Source organism: Brassica napus, chromosome C2 (genome assembly GCF_020379485.1).
Source record: "Brassica napus cultivar Da-Ae chromosome C2, Da-Ae, whole genome shotgun sequence".
Classification (NCBI taxonomy): Eukaryota; Viridiplantae; Streptophyta; class Magnoliopsida; order Brassicales; family Brassicaceae; genus Brassica; species Brassica napus.
Window position 1 is genome coordinate 2,641,945 of NC_063445.1, and position 22,960 is coordinate 2,664,904.

Here is a 22,960-nt window from a genome sequence, read left to right on the forward strand (position 1 = left end):
TTTTGTATGTATTGTTCTCCAAGGTTTGTGACTGGTCGACGAAGTGGACGTTCAATGAAATGTTGACCCATGATACGCTTTCTTGAGTTTTGAAACTGAGCTCCGATAGCAACCATCACCACCATAAGAAATAGACTCGCATCAAAATCATCATTATTTGTTTGATCGATATCCATCATGATGTCTTCTTCTTCGTGGAAATTTTGATCCATGAAAAAATAACTAAGGATTATACATTTTAGGTAAATTCTATCTAGTTGATTGTGGCTTTGCAAATCGAGTCAATTTTTTGGCTCCATTTCGTGGTGTTCGATACCATCTACAAGAATGGACTGGCCAAGGACGTGATCCTAGCACTGCATCCGAATTATTCAATCTTCGTCATGCTAGTTTGAGAAATGTGATCGAAAGGATATTTGGAATGTTTAAATCGAGTTTTGCGATTTTTAAATCTGCACCTCCTTTTTCTTACAAAAAACAAGCTGGATTAGTATTAGCATGTGCAGCGTTGCATAACTTCCTTCGTAAAGAATGCCGATCAGATGTTGGTGAATTTCCTGCTGAAGAAGACACTCAACAATCCGCAACGACTACGAATCAAGTTGTTCAAGAGCCTTTAGGAACACAAGAGCAAGATAGAGAAAATGCAAATACTTGGAGAAAGACTATATATAGCAGAAGATATGTGGAGAGATGCTACGAGTTAAGATGATCCATAGATTTTATTTATTAGTTTTACGATTTTATAATAAAATTGCTACACTCAATAAAATATTGTAGTACTTATTATTATTTTTCTTTCAGTTTTAATATTAAATATTTTATCCGTGAAATTTTTAAAATATACAATTCAACAATTTCATAGAATTTAGAGGAATTAGTATTCTATCAAATTTATGTATACTCCTTTAAAATCCATCATAAAAAGAATTGGATCAATGCATTAAAATCTGATCAATTCTTTTAAAATACTGCAGAAGCTTTTACATATGAATTCATTCAAATTCAATTATATTCCTGGATCCAATACCACCCCCTAATATAATTATTTTTCTCGGTACACTTGTTAAGATAATTTATATTTAATCAGACATAAATACTAATTTATACCAAGAAGATTATATATATACATACAAACCATTTCAATTTTTAAACAGTAGTGTATTTTAATTTTGACCATACTTTCTTACAAACCTACGTAAATATAATTAACATCATTTCCAACACACTTTTATATTCCTTCTATTTTATATTAAGTGTCATTTTAATATTTTTTTGTTATAAAAAAATGTCATTTTACAATTTTAATGCAATTTTCAAATGTTATTGATTGAATATATGTAATTAATAAGAACTTAAATGTAATTTAATCATTTTCTTAATCTGTGTGAAAAATGTTAAAATGACATTCTTTATAAAACAGAAAGAATATTTGTCTCTAAATATTATTATAGACGAAAAATTACTTCAATTCATCTATATTATTTACTTTAAAATAAAAACTGCTATTTTCTGTATTTTGGAAAATAAAATTTTATATACTTAGAATAAGATGTAAATGGATATTATTTTAGAGCATACATTGAACTGAATTTCATCTCTGTTTAAGAGTTTTGTAATATTAGAAGAAAATAACAAAAAGTATATTGAAAACAGTCTAATGAAATGAAAAATATTTGGCTGGCAAAAAAAAATCAATTTAAACTATTCAAAATTGTTTGCAAACTATGAAGAGTGTTATTTCACCAGATGAGATGAGTCATACAATGACAAGTTTGTATTATTCAGCAAACCCAAACCAATCTTTTACTTGCTGAGAAAACCAAAGTGTGAGGAACGCGAACTTGCACGCTAAAATTGTAGCCGGAAAGTATATATGAAAGAAAAACAAAAAACATATGAGGATCTTTGAGACAGAGACACTGTCTGCTGTGCTTTTTTATTCATCAACCAATGAGTAACTTATTCTCTTCCAAGAAGCTGTAGGTTGGTACTTCCAAGTTGTACGGTGCAGGACCTTTCCTGATCCTTCCCGAGATATCATAATGTGATCCATGACATGGACAAAACCAGCCACCATAGTCACCAGCATTAGGCAAAGGGATGCACCCCAAATGAGTGCAGACTCCAACCACCACCAACCACTCTGGATTCTTCACCCTCACCGAGTCCTCTTGCGGGTCCCTCAGAGATCCAAGATCCACACTGTTGGCCAGCTTGATGTCGTCTTCTGTTCTTCTCCTAATGAACACTGGCTTTCCACGCCACTTCACTGTAACGGTAGTTCCCGGCTCGATGCTACCGAGGTCGACCTCGAGGGATGCAAGTGCAAGGACATCTTTACTCGCGGACATGCTGACAATGAGTTTCAGGACTAGAAGGCGGAGAACAGAGGCGTAGACAAACCTCCCGCCGGACAAGACGAAGTAAGCGAAGGCACGCTTGCTAGGGTCACCAGGAGGGTAACGCTCATGGTTGTGGTCATCGTACACAATCTTCGAGTTAGGTGTCTTGACAGCCTCAACGGTGGCTGGGACTTCCGAAGCAAAACCTATCTCGTTTCCTTGAGTAATGACATGAGAAGAGAAACCTGATAATAGCATAAAACATTAACATATTATTTCACATAAAGGCAAAAGCTTTACTTATCAGCAAATGACACTGAAGAAAAGACAACCGCTGAACATTAATATATAACCTTCCAAGGAAAAGCACAAGTACATACACTTTTAATTCATAAAGTAAAATTCATCCCGACAATTCTCCACTATAATAAGCTAATCAACACAAAAATCAAGAAACAAATGACTGTGCATTACTAAAATACTCACAAGAAAAAGTTCTCAAAGCTAAGACTATAAACACAGAACAAAGATACTAATTCAAGATTCCTATACTGATTGCAAGTTACTCAGTATGCCTTTTAGCTGCTGCTACCATGATTCCTATACTGATGTAGTTAACATGATGTGCATAAACCATCCATCTCCCAAACAATGAACACACACACACAAGATACAAGTTGTATAAAATCAAGAACCCAATGTGAATCTCTCACTATGGATATTGGACAACGCACCTACAAGATTATTACAAAACAGGAAAAGCTTTTGCCATCAAACAGAAATGGTCAAAATCATATTAATCCGATCAATCAAAAGGAAATAAAACATTTCAAGCAAAATGGAAGTCAAAGCAGATAACTTGAATCCAAAATCATCTCCGGGACTCATACAAGCAAACAAAGATTTGATTTTTCAATCAACACATGAAATGATCCAAAATTTAAATCAATCCAGAGAAGAGTAAAGGTTGAAGATTTGAACAGACCTCTCAAAAGACTCCGGTGGTAAGAACTGAAACACGAAAGATCAGCAGATATGGTGGAGTCATCCTCGCCGCCTTCTTTGGAGATGGAGTGATCTCGGGAAAGGACGAAGGAGGTAGCAGTTGAAGATCTCTGCTGAAGAGACAGAAGCCTCCTCCCTGCAACTCGCAGCATCTTCTCTTCTCTCAATAGGGTAAGGTGAGGTTAGGACTGGTCTCGATGCCCAAATAAAAAAAAAAATGACACCTTTATAGAGAAAATGTCAATCACTTTGGTTTTGTAGCATCATGGCACCTTAATGTACTTGTGTTTGTTATTATTCCTCGTGACTCATTATGGTTACCAAATTAATGTAAACACAAAAACAAAAGGACAAAATAATCTCATTGGTTGGTTGATAATCTCCAAAAGCTTTATTTTGAAGCAAACAACAATTTTGTAAAATGCAAATAACAAACTTCCAAAAGTGTTTATATGTTTGTTTGTTTGTTTCCCCAGGAGGAGGAGGGTGATAATTTATTTGTCTAACAGGTTGCAAAAGCATATGTTTCTTAGAGTGGGGAAAATCTTCAGAGGTTGGTGAAGTCAACAGGTTCACGGAGGAGCCTCTCCATCTGCTGAGCCCTTGTCCTGATAGACATGTCCAGCACCTTCTGTTGGAACTCTACTATTAGCCCTCCATAGATACTCGGATCAATCTGCCATAACAAAACAAACATGTAGTATTAGATTCCAGCTTCACAATCACAAGCAAATAATCACCATTACATACCTTTTGTTCCACAGTTACTTTCTTCCCTTCTCCAATTATCTCCTGTAGTGTCTCCTTAAGCTCCTTCTCCTCAGCAGGTGGTAGCGGCTGTTTGTCAAATAAACATTTACTGTTTAAATCCTCTCCTGGTTACAGTTTCTTAAAAGAGCTAACATTAATAAAGCTATATCTTACCATGACTGTGGTAACCAAAACCTTGACGTCTCCCCTATGTGCCGTTGTCAGCTGCATGAATTTCTTCACAATCACGTCCAAGTTCTTCAGCTTCCCGTTCTCAGCTAACAAAGCTGTTTTATAAAAAAAAAACAACTTTTGATCAAAATCACAATAAACATGCTTCACTCAAAATCATAAACAAGCAATCAGTTGACGACGTTACAGAGGAAGTTCTTGGTGGGTTCAGCAAACTTTGCTTTGTCACAGACATCCACAATAGCAGCGAGTCTCGTCTCTCTAGGAACAGAGGGATCTTTAGTAAACTGCGCAAAAATAGGGCTTGTCTTCATAGCCTCAACCAGCTCGGAAAGATCAGTCTCAATCTTCTCCAAGGAGTTCATTTTCACAGCTGCGATGTACAGCCACGAAGCAAAGTTTCCAGATTCACCAACTAAAGCAATAGGAACCTGAAAAGCAAACATTACACAACAAAGTATAAATCCACCAGATACATGAATGTATATATACCTTAACATTGGCGGTGTTCTGAGCAGAAGCAGTTGCATAATCTCTCAACTGCGATAAAAAAAAAAAAACTCGTCAACACATTCCATCCTCTCGTGTAATAAGACCAATCAGACCAATCAGATTCTTGTAAAGATTGATGCATTATTACAAGAACAAGAACAACAACAAATGGTATTGAGATTCGATTTGTTTTTTTGTTTTTTTTTAAATGATTACCGAAGGGATAAGCGAGCCTCCACGGGGGTAAGATCTAGCATCAGAGACGGAGATGGACTTGAAGAAGGAGATTCCGGATCTGATACGACCACCCAACGCCATTTTTTTTTTTGTTGTTGCAGATTAATCTGATTGGAACCCTAGAGACAATCAATCAATCAGCTGTTCTGTCGGAGAGAGTATAGAGAGAAGAGACTGGTCAGAGGAGTGATTTGGGCTTCACTGGGCTTTCTTACGTCTGGTTTTAGTTATTGGGCTTTTTCACGTTTATTTTATTGGGCTTACTACCGCCATGGTACGCGAACTACAAAAAAAATAGAGATATTTAAAAAAGAAAAGAAAAATTGAGATATTAATTTGTAGAAACATGAAATTGGATAGGGTGATAACAGTCAGGGCCGGTCCTGGGCCAAGCCCAACGAAACATTCGTTTTGGGCCCCTAAAATTTTTTAAAAAATTTATATGTAAAAAAGCCTCCGAATTTGTAAAAAAAAAAGTTTTACACCTCCAAATTATTGAAACCTTTACTAATTGGCCTAACGCCTCCAAATTATCAGGGCCGGCCCCGATAACAGTTGGGATAATTTTGTTTGTTTGCCATCTGAACAAATATGCAGTGGGTTGTCACTGACATTTTTTTTTACCAATTTTAGAAAAAGTTTCATTATCATAAACCTACCTCTCACATGCAAATAAGTCTTAAAAAGTTGACTTGTCTTAAAAGCACACGATTTGCTGCTAAGATAAACACTAGGATGGTCTTGATTTTGTTAACTACGTTAATTTCACATTTTTCTAGCAAAAAGTTGGTTAAATCTGTTATAGTGGTTAGTAAACTGATGTAATATCTATTCTTGGATGTATAAGAAGAGTGATATGTTAAAGGGGCTTTTTGCAAAAGTGACTCAAAACTTGGAGTCAAACAGAAAACTAACCTTTTCTTTTGATTCCTTTTTTTTTTAGATTTTAACCTCACACCTGCATTTTATCTACGAAAATGCCATTAACATTTTTTTTTTTTTTTTTCGAAAATGGCTTCTTTACTGTCTCAACCTCATCTTCTTCAAGTATTTACAATATTGCCACTGCAATGAATAGTGGCAACAACCTTGTACGAACTGTTTGGAGCTTTTAATGCCCTTTAATGCACGTAAATCTCTTTACACTCTCTCTGTTTCAATTGTTATGAACTAAAAACAACATTTCTTTCACTTTCTCTCTATATTCATCCAAAAAACTCAAGCTTTTGATTCAAAATATGGGCTATGGTTGACAGAGCCATATTTCTTTCGTTTTTACTTACGGTTGCTTTCGTTTGAAGTTCTGGGTGGTTGGAGAAGACCCTGTGTGCAAACGAAGTCATCTCACCTAGTTTAAGGTACGAATTTGAATTTTTTTTCAAGATCTGTTCGCGTAGAAGACTTACTAGTAAGTCATCTGTATGTAGAAGACTTACTGATGAGTCTTCTGGTCAAACGGACGACTTAAATTAAGTCGTCCAGCTTTGTTTGTTAAAAAAAACACTCCAGACGACTTATATATACGTCGTCTACGAGAAACGGGCTAGTTTTGCATTTGACCGAATCGTGTCAGATCTTTGACTATTTCTGGACGACTTATAATTCAGTCGTCTCTGGGAAAGTTAAAATTTTAATATTTTATGAAAACTTGACGACTTACGTGTAAGTCGTCCTAGGTTAGTTTTGTAATTGAAAAATAAAACTTCATAATTTAACTTTAACCAGACGACTTAATATAAAGTCGTCCCTCCAGAAGACTTAATTTAAAGTCGTCCGGGGAAAGCAAAGTCGTCCAGAATTTTTCCCAATTTTCTGGTCAAACCTTGCTTATCCCGGACGACCTTAAATTAAGTCGTTTAGCTGGACGACTTTCATCTAAGTCGTCTGGAGAAAGTTAAATTTCAAGTTTTATTTTTCAATTACAAAACTAACCTTAGGACGACTTACACGTAAGTCGTCAAGTTTTCATAAAATATTGAAATTTTAACTTTCCCAGAGACGACTGAATTATAAGTCGTCCAGAAATAGTCAAAGATCTGACACGATTCGGTCAAATGCAAAACTAGCCCGTTTCTCGTAGACGACTTATATATAAGTCGTCTGAAGTTTTTTTTTTAACAAACAAAGCCGGACGACTTAGAATTAAGTCGTCCCTTTTAATTTTCAATTGCAAAAGTGACCTCTTTAGACGACTTACCTTTAAGTCTTCTGGACGACTTAATGCTAAGTCGTCTGCGGTAATGTTTATTGAACTTCTTCATTTTCTCTATGTTTACTAATGTGTTTATTTTGAATATTTGCAGATGATTTTTCAGTTACATGCAGTGTATGGAGAATGGTTGTTGAGAGATTTCCGTTGGGATTTTGTGGTTGATGATCTCAAAGGAGCAAGATTGTTTTTATTGAATGAAGATTCAACACATGCTGAACTTGTTGCAATGGCTCAAGAAGATTATAACCTGGACATGAGAACAGTGAGTGTGGAGATTAGCTACTCATTACCAGCAGAAATGATGATGGCTCCAGGCAGTCTTCCCATTCATGTTACAAGTGATAGACAAGTTCGAAACTTGCTGGAGATACTCAAAACCCATAGAGTATGTCTTTGTGTATCAAGCCGCAGCAAGGTCGAAACGGTTTCAGAGAAAAGGGATATTGATGAAGCTGGTGAATGGGAAAAAGATGTTGGTGATAATGATGAAGCTGGTGAATGGGAAGAAGATGTTGGTGGTGATGATGAAGATGTTGGTGATAATGAGTTTGTTGAAGATGAAAATCAAGATGGGGAGGAGGAAAATGGGGAGGAGGATGCTGATAATTCTATTGTTGGTGAAACGGATCAGAATGGTGGGGATTACAGTCTTTATGGAAAGGTTCCAGATGAGGACGGAGAAGATGATGATAATATTTGTTTTGAAGAAATCCAAAAGGCATATGCTAAGACAAATGCTATTGAAGGAGGAAAATCGAATGGTACCATCTATGTCAACCAGAGTTTTGTTAGCAAGGGTGCACTGCTTTCAGAGCTGCGGTTGGCAGCAGTGAGGGGTAAGTTTTCTTTCAGATTATACAAATCAACGAAAACTCTCGTTGTGGCAACATGTCCGGTTAGCTATTGTGGATGGAAGGTCAGAGCGAGTGTCAAACATGGGACAAACACGTTTTGGGTAACAAAGTATGTGGAAAAACATTTATGCTCAGCGGGAGACCGAATCGCTCAGCGGAGACACTGTACTCCGAAGTATGTAGGTAGTCTTTTCATTGATCGTGTTGGAATCATTGATGGGATAACTCCGCAGCATATCACTGATGCAATGAGGAACATGTTTGGCATGGCGCTTGATTACACCACTTCATACAGAGCACTGTTATATGCACAAAGATTGGTGAGAGGATCAGCAGAAGAAGGGTATTCGCGTCTGGCATCATATCTCGAGCAAATCTCCATTGCAAATCCTGATTCTATCACGGCGATAGAACTTGATTCTATGAAAAGATTTAAGTATCTATTTCTCTCTTTTGGAGCTTCTATCAAAGGTTTTAAGTATCAGAGAAGGGTCATTGTGGTGGATGGAACTCACCTAAGTGGAAAGTATGGAGGAACTATGTTAGTTGCAGCCGCACAAGATGGCAATTTTCAGATATTCCCATTGGCTTTTGGGATCGTGGATGAGGAAGATATACCTTCTTGGGAATGGTTTTTCACAAAATTGGCTAGTTGTATATCTCATGACAAGCCTCTGGTGATAGTCTCCGACCGGCACAAGGCCATTAAAAGTGCGTGTGATAAGGTGTTTCCTTGGGCAACCCGAGGAATATGTTATTATCACCTTCAAGATAACATTGTCAAAAAGTTTAAAGGGAAACATCTCATGTACTTGGTGAAAGGGGCTGCTTATGCTCACACGGTTTACGATTTTGACCGGTACATGGCTGAGATACGGAGTGCAAACCCGGAACTTGCAACGTATTTGGAGAAAGCCGACGTCAGGCTATGGTCAAGGGTTTATTGTAAGGGGAACAGGTTCAACATAAAAACAAGCAACATTGCTGAATCTATTAATTCCGCACTGAAGCGAGCAAGAGGATTTCCGATTACGTTCCTGCTGGAGTTCATAAGGCAGAAGTTAGGAAAATGGTATTGGAAAAGGAGACAAGATGCTTTGAGTCTCACAACTGAACATAGCCGGGCTGTTGAATACTTGCTTGCTGTTCGAGAAGAGATAGCGGGTATGATGACGGTCGAACCAATTGATGGATGGCATTTCTTTGTCAAAGGTGGCAAAATGGACTGTGTGGTTGATTTGGAACATGCAAAGTGTGATTGTGGTGTCTATGGAGTGGAGAAAATACCTTGCTCTCATGCTATAGCTGCTGGAATACATGCTGGTTTGCATATCTCCACACTTGTATGTCCACTGTACTCAAAGAATTATCTGTATGCAGGATACTCAGAGAATATATATCCTATCGTGTCACAACATATTGAGGAACGAGAATGCTTTCCTCCAGAACTAAAGCGTGGTCGGGGGAGACCGAAGAAATCAAGATGGCAATCTTGGTTGGAGCTATCTAGGATGAGAGGACACAAACCCAGGAAGAAACACAGGGCACGGAGATGCTCAAACTGCAAGGAAACTGGCCATACGAAACCACAATGTACACAACCAGTTGACTAGTTGTCCAGACGACCTAAATTTAAGTCGTCCCGTCTTGATTACCCGTCCAGACGACTAAATATTTAGTCGTCCAGTGTATTTTATTTTTAGACGACCTTCTACTAAGTCGTCCAGTGTATTTTATTTTTAGACGACCTTCTACTATCCCTTCAAGTGTATTTTATTTTTAGACGACCTTCTACTAAGTCGTCCAGTGTATTTTATTTTTAGACGACCTTCTACTATCCCTTCAAGTGTATTTTATTTTTAGACTACCTTCTACTATCCCTTCAAGTCGTCCAAACCTTCTAGACGACTTATTTGTAAGTCGTCCAGTTGGAAAACCTTCCAGACGACTTATAATAAGTCGTCCAAACCTTCTAGACGACTTATTTGTAAGTCGTCCAGTTGGAAAACCTTTCAGACGACTTATAATAAGTCGTCCAAACCTTCTAGACGACTTATTTGTAAGTCGTCCAGTTGGAAAACCTTCCAGACGACTTATAATAAGTCGTCCAAACCTTCTAGACGACTTATTTGTAAGTCGTCCAGTTGGAAAACCTTCCAGACGACTTATAATAAATCGTCCAAACCTTCTAGACGACTTATTTGTAAGTCGTCCAGTTGGAAAACCTTCCAGACGACTTATTTGTAAGTCGTCCAGTTGGAAAACCTTCCAGACGACTTATTTCTTCCAGACAACTTATATCATGTTCAAATACAAAAATCATGTTAAAAAATCATGTTCAAATACAAAAATCATGTTAAAAAATCATGTTCAAATACAAATCTAATCATACATGCCCACGAACTTATCACCATCCACATTTTCTTTCAGATGCTGATCAACAAGCTCCTTCCATATATCCACCGCCATATTATCCCTCATTTTCTTCGCGTTGCACCTAGCAAAGTCTTTAGGGTCAAAGGAGCCCCCGAGCGCATGACATTCAATGTACTTTACAGTGTACACGCCACAATCACCATTGTTGGCCGTGGGTACACCTTTCAGCGGTCTCTCATATGTGTATGGCTCCAACCCGTATTTGACCCGCATTTCGTCGGTGGCTGCGCACTCAACAAGCAGATAAGGGACCATCTGGAGAAAAGGCTCCATTATCGCATCCCATGCGTCTGGTACACTAGATGAAGGTATGCTGTCCCAGACGACTATGTGCCTCTTAGGGATCGATATCCAAATAGCAACCCAATGCTTGTCGTCCAAGTTCACTGGCGCATAGATATCATCAATGTCCTCCCCCCACTTCTTGTTTGATTGGCAAAATGAAGGTATTGATCCGTCATAAAAATACGACGCCCCACCAGGTAGAACTCTTCCTAAACCTTTGTGATCAGGTTCCGATGTTTTGAAGAGCTGATACTGCTCTCTCCAAGACTGAGAAAAGTTGTGATCCAGGAAGCACATTCGCTCGCTCCTGAAAGCTTGTGGGTTCTCCTGATACCTCTGCCTTAGCACATTAATCCAAGCATCTATATGCTGCATATTAAATATAACAAGTTAGAAGTTACCAGACGAAGACGACTTATATTTAAGTCGTCTACGTGGTCGTCCAAGTAGACGACTTTCCAGACGATTTATCTTTAAGTCGTCTGGAAAGTAGTCTACTTGGACGACTTTGTAGACGACTTAAATCGTGTGCAGAAGACTTACGCAGTCTTCCAGCCATCCTCTGGCTGTCCGGAGGAAGTGGTACCACCTTGTTGGTGATGTACGTGGTTTGTCCTCGATCTTAGTTAAATAATGACTGCAAACAAAAAAGCAATCAGTTTTGGACGACTAAATCAAGCTATTATGGGTAAAGCAATCACTTACGGATCAGTTTTCAACCAATCAGCGAGTTCCTTCAACTTTTCTTTGTTTACTGGCGGAAATGGATTATAGGCTGCCACTTTATCTTTTTTTTTCTCTGCCATATAAGGAGATCTCACAGTAGGAGCAGGTTTCTTCGCTCGTTTACTCTTTGCACGCTTGTCCAATACAACCAGGCTCGGTTGTGAAACTGGATCGCTTGGCTCGGTGGAAGCGAGGCTCGGTTGTTGATCTGTGGAAGCGAGGCTCGGTTGGTGATCGGTGGAAGTGACAGCAACAATCTCTTTGGAGGTGACACCATCTGCTTTATTTACCGAGTTCGCCTCGGTTGCTGTATCCTCCGGCAACCATCTCTGCAATAAAAGTTGCACACAAGTTAACCCTGGACGACTTAAATAAAAGTTGTCTGGACGACTAGTTGACCCTGGACGACTTAAATAAAAGTTGTCTGGACGACTAGTTGACCCTGGACGACTTAAAATTAAGTCTTCCGTGGTCAACTAGTCGTCCAGACAACTTACGTTTAAGTCGTCCAGGGTCAACTAGTCGTCCAGACAACTTTTACAGTCGTCTGGACAACTAGTTAACCCTGGATTTGATACTAACATCTTTGATTTGAGGAGGCTGTTTCTTTTGAGGAGGAGGCTGTTTCTTTTGAAGAGGAGGAGGCTGCTGCTGTTTCTTTTGAGGAGGAGGAGGCTGCTGTTTGGTTTGATGAGGAGGAGGCTGGTTACTAACCACGGTTTCATTGGCATGAGGGGTAGCCTGTTTGTTTCTACCCCCGGTTTCTTTGGCAAGAGGGGTAGGCTGTTTATCTTGAGGGGTAGCCTGATTGGTTAGAGGTGGAGGGGTAGCCTGATTGGTGACACCAACCTTCTTCTCCACAGCTTCCAATCTATCAGACAACTTCCTAAACTCCCTCATGCACTTATTAAACCCTTTTTTCATAGCCTCAGCTACGCCCTTGAACATAATTTCCAACTCCTCTCTGGTCACCCCTCTAGCCTCTTCTCTAGCCTCTTCTCTAGCCTCTTCAGGAGCCTCTTTACGAGCTTTCTTCCGAGGTCTTGGATTGTCTTCCTCCTCCTCCTCCAACACAACCATCTCTTTGGCCTTCTTCGATGGAGTCACAACCTTAGGTTTTGTATTGACCTTAGTACCAGTGACTTCCCAGCAATCCATGGTCCACTTCCACGGTCTCCGCTCATACATGACTTTAATGATGTTCTCCGCGGGCAGGTCCTCAACCTCAGAGTCCCATTTTGGCCACATTTCACTAATGTCCTTCTCAACAAAGTTGATCACGCGGGTCTGCAGTAAATAGAAGAATCGAGTTAGATATTTGAAAAAAAATACTAAATAGACGACTTAATTATAAGTCGTCTACTAAGTCGTCCAGCTGGAAGACCTTCCAGACGACTTATAATAAGTCGTCTAATAAGTCGTCCAGATGGAAGACTTTCCAGACGACTTAATTAAGTCGTCCGATAAGTCGTCCAGCTGGGAAGACTTTCCAGACGCCTTATTATAAGTCGTCTAATAAGTCGTCCAGATGGAAGACCTTCCAGACGACTTATAATAAGTCGTCTAATAAGTCGTCCAGATGGAAAACTTTCCAGACGACTTAATTAAGTCGTCCGATAAGTCGTCCAGCTGGGAAGACTTTCCAGACGCCTTATTATAAGTCGTCTAATAAGTCGTCCATATGAAAGACTTTCCAGACGACTTAATTAAGTCGTCCGATAAGTCGTCCAGCTGGGAAGACTTTCCAGACGACTTATTATAAGTCGTCCGATAAGTCGTCAAGCTGGACGACCTTCCAGACGACTTATAATAAGTCGTCTGCGCAGTCTTTTGGATTGAAGTAAATACCTGACTCAAGATAGCAGCTTTCATTGATCTGCGGCCTCTGCTGCCCTCGTAAGCCAGTATCGGTGGAGACGGACTGTCTGCTCTGGGACCACCAATACTAGCACCCAATTCCGGCATAGCTGTGTACGTCCAGACTTGAAGAACTTGTATAAACCCATCCACGGTGTAACAGCCAGCAATTTCTTTGTTCCACAAAGAGTCCATCAGCACCTTAAACGCGACTCTCCCCCATGGATAATTCTCAAACCGTTCTAAATCCATCACTAGCCTTGCCAGAGTAGATCGTGTAGCGGTTGAAAACTTTCTCCCTTCAATGAATCCAGTGAAGATGGAGAGGTACGCGAGCCGCTTGCGATCTTCCCTGGACCAATCCCCGCATCTCTTCAGTGCTGCTATTATCTGATCAGTAGTTGGCCCAGCTTCCAGATGAACTCCCAGCATCCCCCAGAAAGAAACCATCTCTGGGGTAACGTCACATTTTGGTGTCTCAAGGTCCTCGATGTACTCGCAGTTTAGACCAGTGAGGTTTTCAAACTCTAACAGTGAAAACCTCAAAGGTTCTGGACCAACGAGAGACCACATCTCATACTTCTTCTTAATGTCCAGCTTGAAACTGAGCATGTAGTGAACCAGCCTTGAAGCCCAACCAAATCCCTGCTCCTTGAACTTGATGAAAACTCCCAAACTCGACTCCTTGAGCTCTTCAAATTCGTCATCAGTAAGAGCTTTCCTAAGAGCAGTATGCAACTTGCTGTTATCCGTATGATACGAAATGCTATTGTGGGCTTCTGGCTCTTCCCCTGATGTGTATAACCTACGGGGGAGTTCTGGAATATCCATCCTTTTTGTCTGCAAAATAATCAAAGACAACAATATAAGTCCAGACGACTTAGTAGACGACTTATAATTAAGTCGTCTGGAAAGTCTTCCAAATGGACGACTTATATTTAAGTCATCTACTAAGTCGTCCAGTTGGAAGACAAAGCCGGACGACTTAAATTACTTACAAGTCTTCCAGTCGCAGAAGGAGTTGGAGTACTCGTCATTGCGGTTATAGATCTGAAAAAATAAACGTGAAACGGTGAGAATGAGTAAATTGATAGAGACAACGTTTTATGTTCATCTTTTCCTCGAGATTGATGACTTAGCGGCGTTAGGGTTTACAGAGAAACGGCGCTAAGGTTTACAGAGAAGAAGCGGCGGCGCTAGGGTTTAGAAGAAGCGGCGGCGCTAGTGTTTAGAGGAAGCGGCGGTGAGAACGTTGGTGACCACGGTGGCGAGGGCGACGGTTTGTTCGGAAATAGTGGAAGCGGCGGCGCTAGGGTTTAGAGGAATCGGCGGCGCTAGGGTTTAGAGGAATCGGCGGCGCTAGGGTTAGAAGAAGCTGCGGCGACAACGGTGAGAATGAAGTGAGATAGATAGCCGACGTTGAGAACGATGGTTTGTTCGGAAATCGTGGGAATTCGAAATCGCCTTTGAGAGAGAACTGTTAGGGTTTTGAGAGAGAACTGTTAGGGTTTCTGAATTTCGCGAAAAATGAAACAAAAAAAAAAGCACCTTATATATTGGGTAAATAATCCGGTTAGCTTTAAAAGTACATTGGTAAACTTTAAGGTTTGGTCCGGTTTAGACGACTTATTCTGGCTGATAATGTACAACAGACGACTTAATATTTAGTCGTCTGTTTTCAGACGACAAAATATTAAGTCGTCCTAGACCCTAAAATGAACCCCTAAACTAAAATGACTAGATTAACTAACTAACCACGTTATAAAATCAAATTATACTTAAATAGTGTTTACTATACACAGAAATGAACACGCATAAGTAATTTTAAAAATTTTCAAAAACGGTTTTAATGCTTTCCAAAATCTAACCCTAAGAACACATACAATACTACAACATATGTTGATGAAACATAAACTAAAGAATATCATGACTCACTACTTTCACTCATCTATGCTGAAAACAATTGAAATTTGTTATATCTTAATTTATACCTCCTAAGACATATGTTAATTACATAATTCCCATTTTTCACTTATCAAAATATTTTTTATAAAATTTTTAAATTATGTTTAAGACTAACTGTCCAGACGACTTTCAGTTAAGTCGTCTGGACGACTTATTTTCAAGTCGTCTAAACAGACGACTTTCAGTTAAGTCGTCTGGACGACTTATTTTCAAGTCGTCTAAACAGACGACTTGCGAGGGGTAGAAACGTAAAAAAAATTCCGTTTTTTTGTTTGGTCACAATGGGATAGTTGTAATTTCAATAGCCTTTTAGGTTACTTTTGCCTTTGACCCAAATTGGGGTATTGTTTTGGGTTTGACTCTAAGTTTTGAGTCAGACTTGACAATTCTCCCTATGTTAAAGGCAAATCGATGGCGATGCAGATCTTTAACAACATATTTTAGACAAAGATTAAAGGAGACGTGGGAGGGGTAAAACAATAATTTCTCGGGAGTGCAACATGAAGTGTGTCTCTGCAAGTGTCACGTTAACTTGTCGGCACTGTGGAGAAGACAACAACGTTCTCTTTTGTTTGTTCACATACATCGTTTTATAAACAGTCTTATTCTTCTCTGTTCAACAATATGCCTCCTGTCCGAATATCTGTTTCTCCTTAAATTCAATTTGAGCTAATGCTTTTGAGAAACCTTTGACACCAAGTAAATTTTTTTTCTTTCTTAAACTATTTTGTTTCAAATCTTGGAGACAAGACTTCAATCCAGTTTTCTAGGGAGATCTTGATCAGTTTTTAGGAAGGATTTGCGGCTTTTTATTTTTTTCCCTAGAATCACACTATTAGTAGTATCTGATATGTAGTATGATTAGTCGAATCTGAAGTTTTCAGGACAATGGTACTGAGAGATTTGCACCTCAATATGTACCCCCTAGTGATTTGATATGCTCATTGTTTGAATAGTTAGTTTATATTTCCATTCAGATTTTGGTTGAGTGAATTTTCAGAGTTGTATATCAGAAGGTGATGGTTGTGCAACAATGGGAAAGAAGAAGGGATTATTCACTATATTGAAAAGGATTTTTATTTCAGAATCTCACTCAGATAAGGTAAATAAACAAAAAAAAAAAAAAAATCTCATTCTCAAGGTTTCTTGTTTCATTATTGGTTATGTATTTTATGCAGAAAGAGAGGAGAAGAAGATGGACATTTTGGAAGCTTAAGGTTAATAAAAGATTACCTTCCATTACAGCACCTCCAGAGAACGGGACAAGACACGAGGAACACAAGGAGGAAAGTGTGTCAGACGTGGATGAAGTCAGCCAAGTATCCTGTAGTGGACAGTTAGATTCCATAGAAAAAATAGTAACTGGTGATCTGGTGGCCCAGTATCAAATGTTTCTAAACGGAGAGGAAGAAGTTCTTGCTTCTACTCGGATTCAGACAGCTTTCCGAGGTTATCTTGTAAGATCCTGTACCCTTTCTCATGTGATTCCTAAACAAAAGACTCATTTTTCATGAAAATTTTATGTTAGCGTGGGCTGTGAACATTTCTAAACTTCATTGCAGGCAAGGAAAGCACTACGTGCGTTGAAGGGAATAGTGAAGCTCCAAGCATACATTAGAGGTCGTTCCGTGAGACGCCAAGCAATGACTACACTAAAACGGTTGCAATCTGTTATGAACATTCAGTCGCAGGTCTGCGGTAAGCGAACACAACTTCCCCGATGTAATCAAAGAGATTATGACGAAGACTGCAAGAAGATGTTCAGCGACAACATACTCAAGGTAAGTAATCTAATAGTACTCTATCTCTCGGTTTCGTATTAAATGTAGCCGAAGCTTTTTACGAATTAAAATATTGTTACATAACTAAGTTGCTTTGGTCCAGTCGTATAGGTGGAGTGCCCGCCCCTGGGTTCGAGCCTTTGTCACTGCGGAATTTACATGTGGGCTGCAGCACCTGAGACCGAAGACCCTTACACGGTGAGCCACATGGTGACGTCCTGGCAGCGTCCATGCTCACTTCGGTCTCTAGTCTAGACCACTTCGGTGGGGCCAGGATACTCGGTTAGCAAAAAAAATATTGTTACATTTTTGGTTTTACTCTTATTTAATACAGTTTTTTTGTTGGTTTTATTAATTAATGAATTAAAAATAAAGGTAAAAATTGGAAAAATTACTTAATATGTGCATTGGAATGTAAAACAATATTTATAGTAAACAGAATTTTAAGGCAAAAATAACTAAGAATGTGCAGTAGTGTACTAGTAGTTAAGAGATATGATGTTATCAGGTGGACACAAACGGTCACAAGAGATGGGACGATAGTCTTTTAACAAAGGAAGAGGCCAAAGCCGTGGTCATGAGCAAGAAAGAAGCTGAGCTAAGAAGGGAAAGGATCAAAGAATATGCAGTCACCCACCGGGTAGTCTATACAGTACTTGACCTTTTCTTTGCTTGCATCACAAGTTTCATAATGACCTGAAAACTGTTTCATCAGAAATCCGTAGAGTCGTACCAGAGACGGAGTAGCTGGTTGGAGGAATGGGTAGGTATACAAAGAACCAAGAGCAAGGAGCTTGAAGATCTCAACTTGTCTTTAAAACCAAAACCAAAACCAAAGGATGAGATGCTGAACAAAACTCCAAGAAGATTTTTGACTAAAAATAATAATAATCATAGAAGACAAGTTTCGATAAGTGAAGAGAAGGAACAGAACCCTGGTGGTGCGGTCGCTGTCGTTACACCAACTTATATGGTTGCAACAGAGTCAGCAAAGGCAAAGTCAAGATCTCTCATGAGCTCCCCGAGGATAAGATCGAGAAGTTTTGACACGCAGTTAGAGAGTTACTCCCCGTATAAGAACAAGATGTGCCTAAAGAGTTCGGTAATGAATCATACGTTATTAACATCCTATACATATGACTAGGGATGTTGTCATGGGCAAAAAAACCCGACCCGGCCCGAACCCGAATTAAACCCGCCCAGAAAATACCCTAAACTAAAAAACCCGAAAAAATCCGGTATCATTAGGGTAACCCGCAAAAAACTCTATAACTTTAGGATACCCACGGGTAACCCGCGAAAAATCCTCTCTATATTTTAAATTTTTGTAGCTTTTTAGTTAAAGCTTTATTATAGTGTTAAATTAATTTATATGTATTGAATATTTAATTTTAATCATGTTTTGTATACAATTTGATTAATTTTCAATTTGCAAATTTACTTTCTGTAAATAGTAACAAATAAAATTTTCAACATTCATAATTTTCAATTTGCAAACTTATACTATATGCATAATGTATGTAAATTAATAAGTAGACATTATTTTATTTACTCGATTTGGTTATTACTTTATTCAGTTTTCCAATCATTTTATATAATATGGTAAGAACCAATGACAAATTCAATTTGATTTTTTTATCAACTAAACCATGTTCAACCGCATGTGCAAACTAATGAACAATAACAAATTACAACTCAAATGTTGAATCAACTTAAAATAGCAAAAAGAGAAAGGAATAAACTAAACCAGGATTGGTGTGGAGAACAGGTTTGGATCACTATCCTCTTCTTCTTCAACCTTAATCACTCTCAAAGAGTAGAGCTTTTTAATATCTTTGTTTTTGCATCAATAATGAATGATAAGAAATGATAGGATAACAACTTGTGTTCTTGAATAATTTGATTTCTAGATCTCAGGTTTGTTGCTGTTTCAGACTCACGGGAGAGAGACAAAAAACAATTAGTGTAAAAGTCAATGTTAAAAACATCGTAGTTTAGTTATAAACTTATACCAAAAAACCCATAGCGTACACAAAACCCGATGGGGTAAAACCCAAACGGGTAATTTACAAACCAAGACTTGTCCAAATAAAACCTGCAAGTTTTGAACATTAATAATTCAGGTTTTGGGCTCAAAATTTTAATAGGGTTTAGTGTACCCTACGGGTAATTATCCATTATTAACATCTCTATATATGACTAACATATACACATGTATATACTAGATACATCAATGTATGTCATTGTCCATTGAACTTGAGGTTCTGGTTTGCACCGAAGAAAAGTGAAGAATGTAGAGGAACATGACTTGTTTTTAGAGACAAAAATACTTTCTTTGCCCCGAGTGTGGTAAATTTTTAGTTTCTGTTTTAGACTGAGAAAATATTTTAGAAAAGAAAAGCATCAATGATGTTTTTTGTTAAGATTGATTTTGGATCTTGTATGCAGGTACCAAACTCGTCACCGAACTCGTCCAATGTTTTAAACATAAGTTTTAAGTCATTTTAGATTGTTTTCATCACTAGAAACAGTTTTATTTAATTTTAATCAGTATAAGAATCAATGTGCAATTATTCTCTATGGATCCGATCAAAAAGTACTATGTTGATGTTCACTTTCAACTTATTTGGGTTAGAATAAATCACATACCACTCAATTGCAAGGGTAAAATGCTCGATCTCGAACAAAAAAATATTGGTACTAGTAGAAGTAAAAGTTAATTACCAATTCACCCAATATTGCTGAGAAGGCACAAAGAGCAAGTTATTTCTGTTACAAAAACAAATGTCATGATCACGAATTCTAGAAAAACTGTGTAATGATCCTATATAATGGTAAGCGTAAATAATAGGCTCAATATAAAACATTAAATTAAATCAACATGCTCATTTTTCATAATATTGCTTTCATACACGCAAAAAGTTTAAATTAAATCATCATGCTCCGTCATTTGGTCTTGCAGGTCTCGGATAGTCTCTTTTGTTATGAATAATGATCTATGTGAACTAAGAGATTGAGCGTCTAGGTCTGGGCTAACGATACACTTACGCATATTCTTTATCTCCCATCCTTTTTCCCATAAATTCTGCATATCCAGTAAAGTTTTCCTTTGAAATCTCCAAATCCAATAATAAGAACATTATGCACTTCCAGGTTACACGAAATGTGGTAAGATCATGTTGATAAATCCTCTATAAAATAAACATAGTATTAGATTCAACTTGAACAAAAAGAATCAATAATAAAGCAAACTTGAAATTTAACTCATGTTTCTAGTATAATCATAGTCATGTAGGTCGTTATTGATTGGTATGAGACCAATAACATGTTGTCTCCTAACTATTATCTCATCAATGTTGGTCAAATGAGTAAATCATCTACCATATGATAATTGATCAACTAAAAACATAAATCATATTTAATCAAAACTAGCTATATATATATAATATCATTACATAGCTAAGAAAAATAAAGAATATAGTTTACTTACACGTGGATGAGTGCATTTTATCCATACCAATTGTCGATCATAACTACCGCAATGACTTTCCACTCAAACACCAGGTGATTTCATGAAACTAAGAGCGTTTTTGAGGTTAATGATGCTTTCATTTGCATCAAATTTGACATGGTTGATTATGTGATGTATAAACAACTCTAGTTGCTGTTGCATGACGACACCAATGTTCAATAACGCTTGAACCGCTCTCACTATCACCATTGCCACTGCCCAATAAATTGCTGCATAAATAAACATGTAAAATAGATTAGTCAACAAATTCCAATGTAAAAATGAAAAAAAAAATATTAAACTATAATACTTATTGCAAAATTGAATAAAATTGAATAAAATTTAGTAGATTTATTGTTTATGCAACAATATTAACCTTCAAATATATAATGATTCACTAGTCATGTTTGGTTATTTGTTTAGTCTTCATCAAACCTTTATCTTTTCCTTTATTTTTATTGGTTGCTAACTTTGAAAATGAGTTTGGTTATAAGCCGAAGCTAATGGAAACTATACATCAAACCTTACAAAAACGTCATATGTTAAAGTTTCAAATTGTGGCTTTTGATGGTACGAGATAAATAATTTCAAATGTAAAATACAGTTTTAGTACGCTGAATTTGAAATAAGTATCATGCAGAATAAGTGTGTTTCTTGTATAACAAACGATCTACGCGATCCGAATGTTTGATTTAAGAAACACACAATAAAATACATATTACATATATTAGATAAATATTTTACAAATTAGTATTGATTAAATTATCTCTAGTAAATAATTAAAGAAATTTAACTGTTATTATTTTAAAATTAATGTTAACATTTAAACTGAGAGTGTTTTGATGTTGTTAATGCATTTGTTTGCATCAAATATCACATTATTCACTATGTGCTTAATGGACAACTCATGTGGTTGTTGCATGAAAAAATCTATGTTCAATAGTGCTTAAACCACTCTCATTATCGCAATTTTCTAACAAGTTTTTGCATAATGAACATGTGAAACAAGCACCAAATTCCAATATATATAGTTATAAATATCAAAAGCTACAAGATTAATCTCAAAGTCAATTTCATCTCATCCATTTTATATATAATCAGTGATGTATTTGGTCTTAGTTTGTTGAATAAAATTGCAACAAATTTAACTATTTCATAGTCCGATATTGTCATTAATCTTACATATTAGGTGTCAATGTTTATTCAATTTATTTTAAATAATAATGAAAGTTTATTATCAAGATAGTCATTTACCATATAAATCTCTTATATTTTTTTCATTTACCTTATCTTTATCTATATGTAGCTTTAAAAGAAAAAAAATAAACATATGGAAAATAATAATGATACTTCAACCTTACAAATAATAAAAGACACTAACATAAGAGAATGAGAGAAAAGAGTACTAACATTGGATGTGTTCTATTTTGCTATATATTTCTTAAACTTTTTTTCAATTTTAAACTCTTAAATTATAAGTTTATTGTCAGAAGAAAATGTGAAAGATTGAAGAAAAAATAAACGGTAAGAGAGAATAATAAGATGCGATGTGTAGGTTCGCAAGACTGTGGTTTAAAGGTTTGTAGAACTGTATAGAGCAATAACATGTTTTTTCCTAACTATTTTTTTTCTTTCAAATCATCATTTTAATATGAGATAAATAAGTGAAAATATTAATAGTATAGTAATTTATATGATAAAAACATAAATAGGATGTGATTGAATAAGAATAAAAATCTTCACAATGAACTTTGAAAAAACAAAAAAAAACTTAAATGAAAAATTTCTCTTCATGAAGAAGATCTTGATGTAACAATTTTTATCTTCTTTTATTTCCTCTATTTTCCAATATTTTGTCCATTTGTCATTTTGAAAAATAAATTTTGATTGTATACAAAGGCTAATGGAAACTATACATCAAAGCATATAAACAAAATAAATTGCTCACATGTGAAGGTTTCAAGTGTGGCAAATGCAGCGAGACAAATGGTTTTAAATGTGAAGTGTAGTTTTAGTATGGTGCGGTTGGAAAATTCATTATATGGAATAAATCTGTTTACATCATAATAACTGATCTATGATAATTTATGATGAGATTGTTACATTTTCACTAGGGGTATCTGAAGGCTGAAGCAGACAGTGTGGTACCCTGAGTGAAACTTGGTGTAATATGATCTAAATCACTATATATATTTGACTCGGGAAGAAACATCACGAAAACAATCACTTATCAACCCATGTGGCATTTGGAGAGATCTTGGTAGTACAAATACTTTCTTGGTTTTTTGGTTTTTGGAAGTTTGATCATTCTC

The 22,960-nt window shown here is 37.1% G+C and overlaps 3 protein-coding genes across 5 annotated transcripts; 1 reads left to right on the top strand and 2 right to left on the bottom strand.

Annotated features, from left to right (window-relative positions):
* Positions 1 to 1,714: 1,714 nt before the first annotated feature.
* LOC106345857 (cytochrome b-c1 complex subunit Rieske-2, mitochondrial-like) lies at positions 1,715 to 3,610 on the bottom strand. The gene is made up of 2 exons (XM_013785057.2): positions 3,331 to 3,610; positions 1,715 to 2,590 (listed from the first exon to the last, which is right to left on the bottom strand). The coding sequence occupies exons 1-2, from the start codon at positions 3,500 to 3,502 to the stop codon at positions 1,947 to 1,949; spliced, it is 816 nt and encodes a 271-aa protein (XP_013640511.1). The 5' UTR covers positions 3,503 to 3,610; the 3' UTR covers positions 1,715 to 1,946.
* Positions 3,611 to 3,697: 87 nt separating this feature from the next.
* LOC106345858 (ATP synthase subunit O, mitochondrial) lies at positions 3,698 to 5,226 on the bottom strand. Its single transcript, XM_013785058.3, has 6 exons — positions 5,001 to 5,226; positions 4,785 to 4,832; positions 4,480 to 4,723; positions 4,275 to 4,387; positions 4,101 to 4,187; positions 3,698 to 4,026 (listed from the first exon to the last, which is right to left on the bottom strand). The coding sequence occupies exons 1-6, from the start codon at positions 5,100 to 5,102 to the stop codon at positions 3,898 to 3,900; spliced, it is 723 nt and encodes a 240-aa protein (XP_013640512.1). The 5' UTR covers positions 5,103 to 5,226; the 3' UTR covers positions 3,698 to 3,897.
* Positions 5,227 to 15,791: 10,565 nt separating this feature from the next.
* LOC106384161 (protein IQ-DOMAIN 11) lies at positions 15,792 to 18,647 on the top strand. Of its 3 annotated transcripts, XR_002658196.2 has the most exons (7): positions 15,823 to 16,055; positions 16,370 to 16,458; positions 16,535 to 16,813; positions 16,919 to 17,137; positions 17,241 to 17,335; positions 17,646 to 17,777; positions 17,853 to 18,576. XR_002658196.2 is itself a non-coding variant. In XM_022701636.2 (5 exons), the coding sequence occupies exons 1-5, from the start codon at positions 16,390 to 16,392 to the stop codon at positions 18,279 to 18,281; spliced, it is 1,128 nt and encodes a 375-aa protein (XP_022557357.1). In that variant the 5' UTR covers positions 15,792 to 16,389; the 3' UTR covers positions 18,282 to 18,647. The 3 variants fall into 3 exon arrangements, 1 of the variants encoding a protein (XP_022557357.1); XR_002658195.2 differs by having other exon boundaries at positions 15,825 to 16,458; positions 17,853 to 18,573; XM_022701636.2 differs by lacking the exon at positions 17,241 to 17,335 and having other exon boundaries at positions 15,792 to 16,458; positions 17,853 to 18,647.
* Positions 18,648 to 22,960: the final 4,313 nt, after the last annotated feature.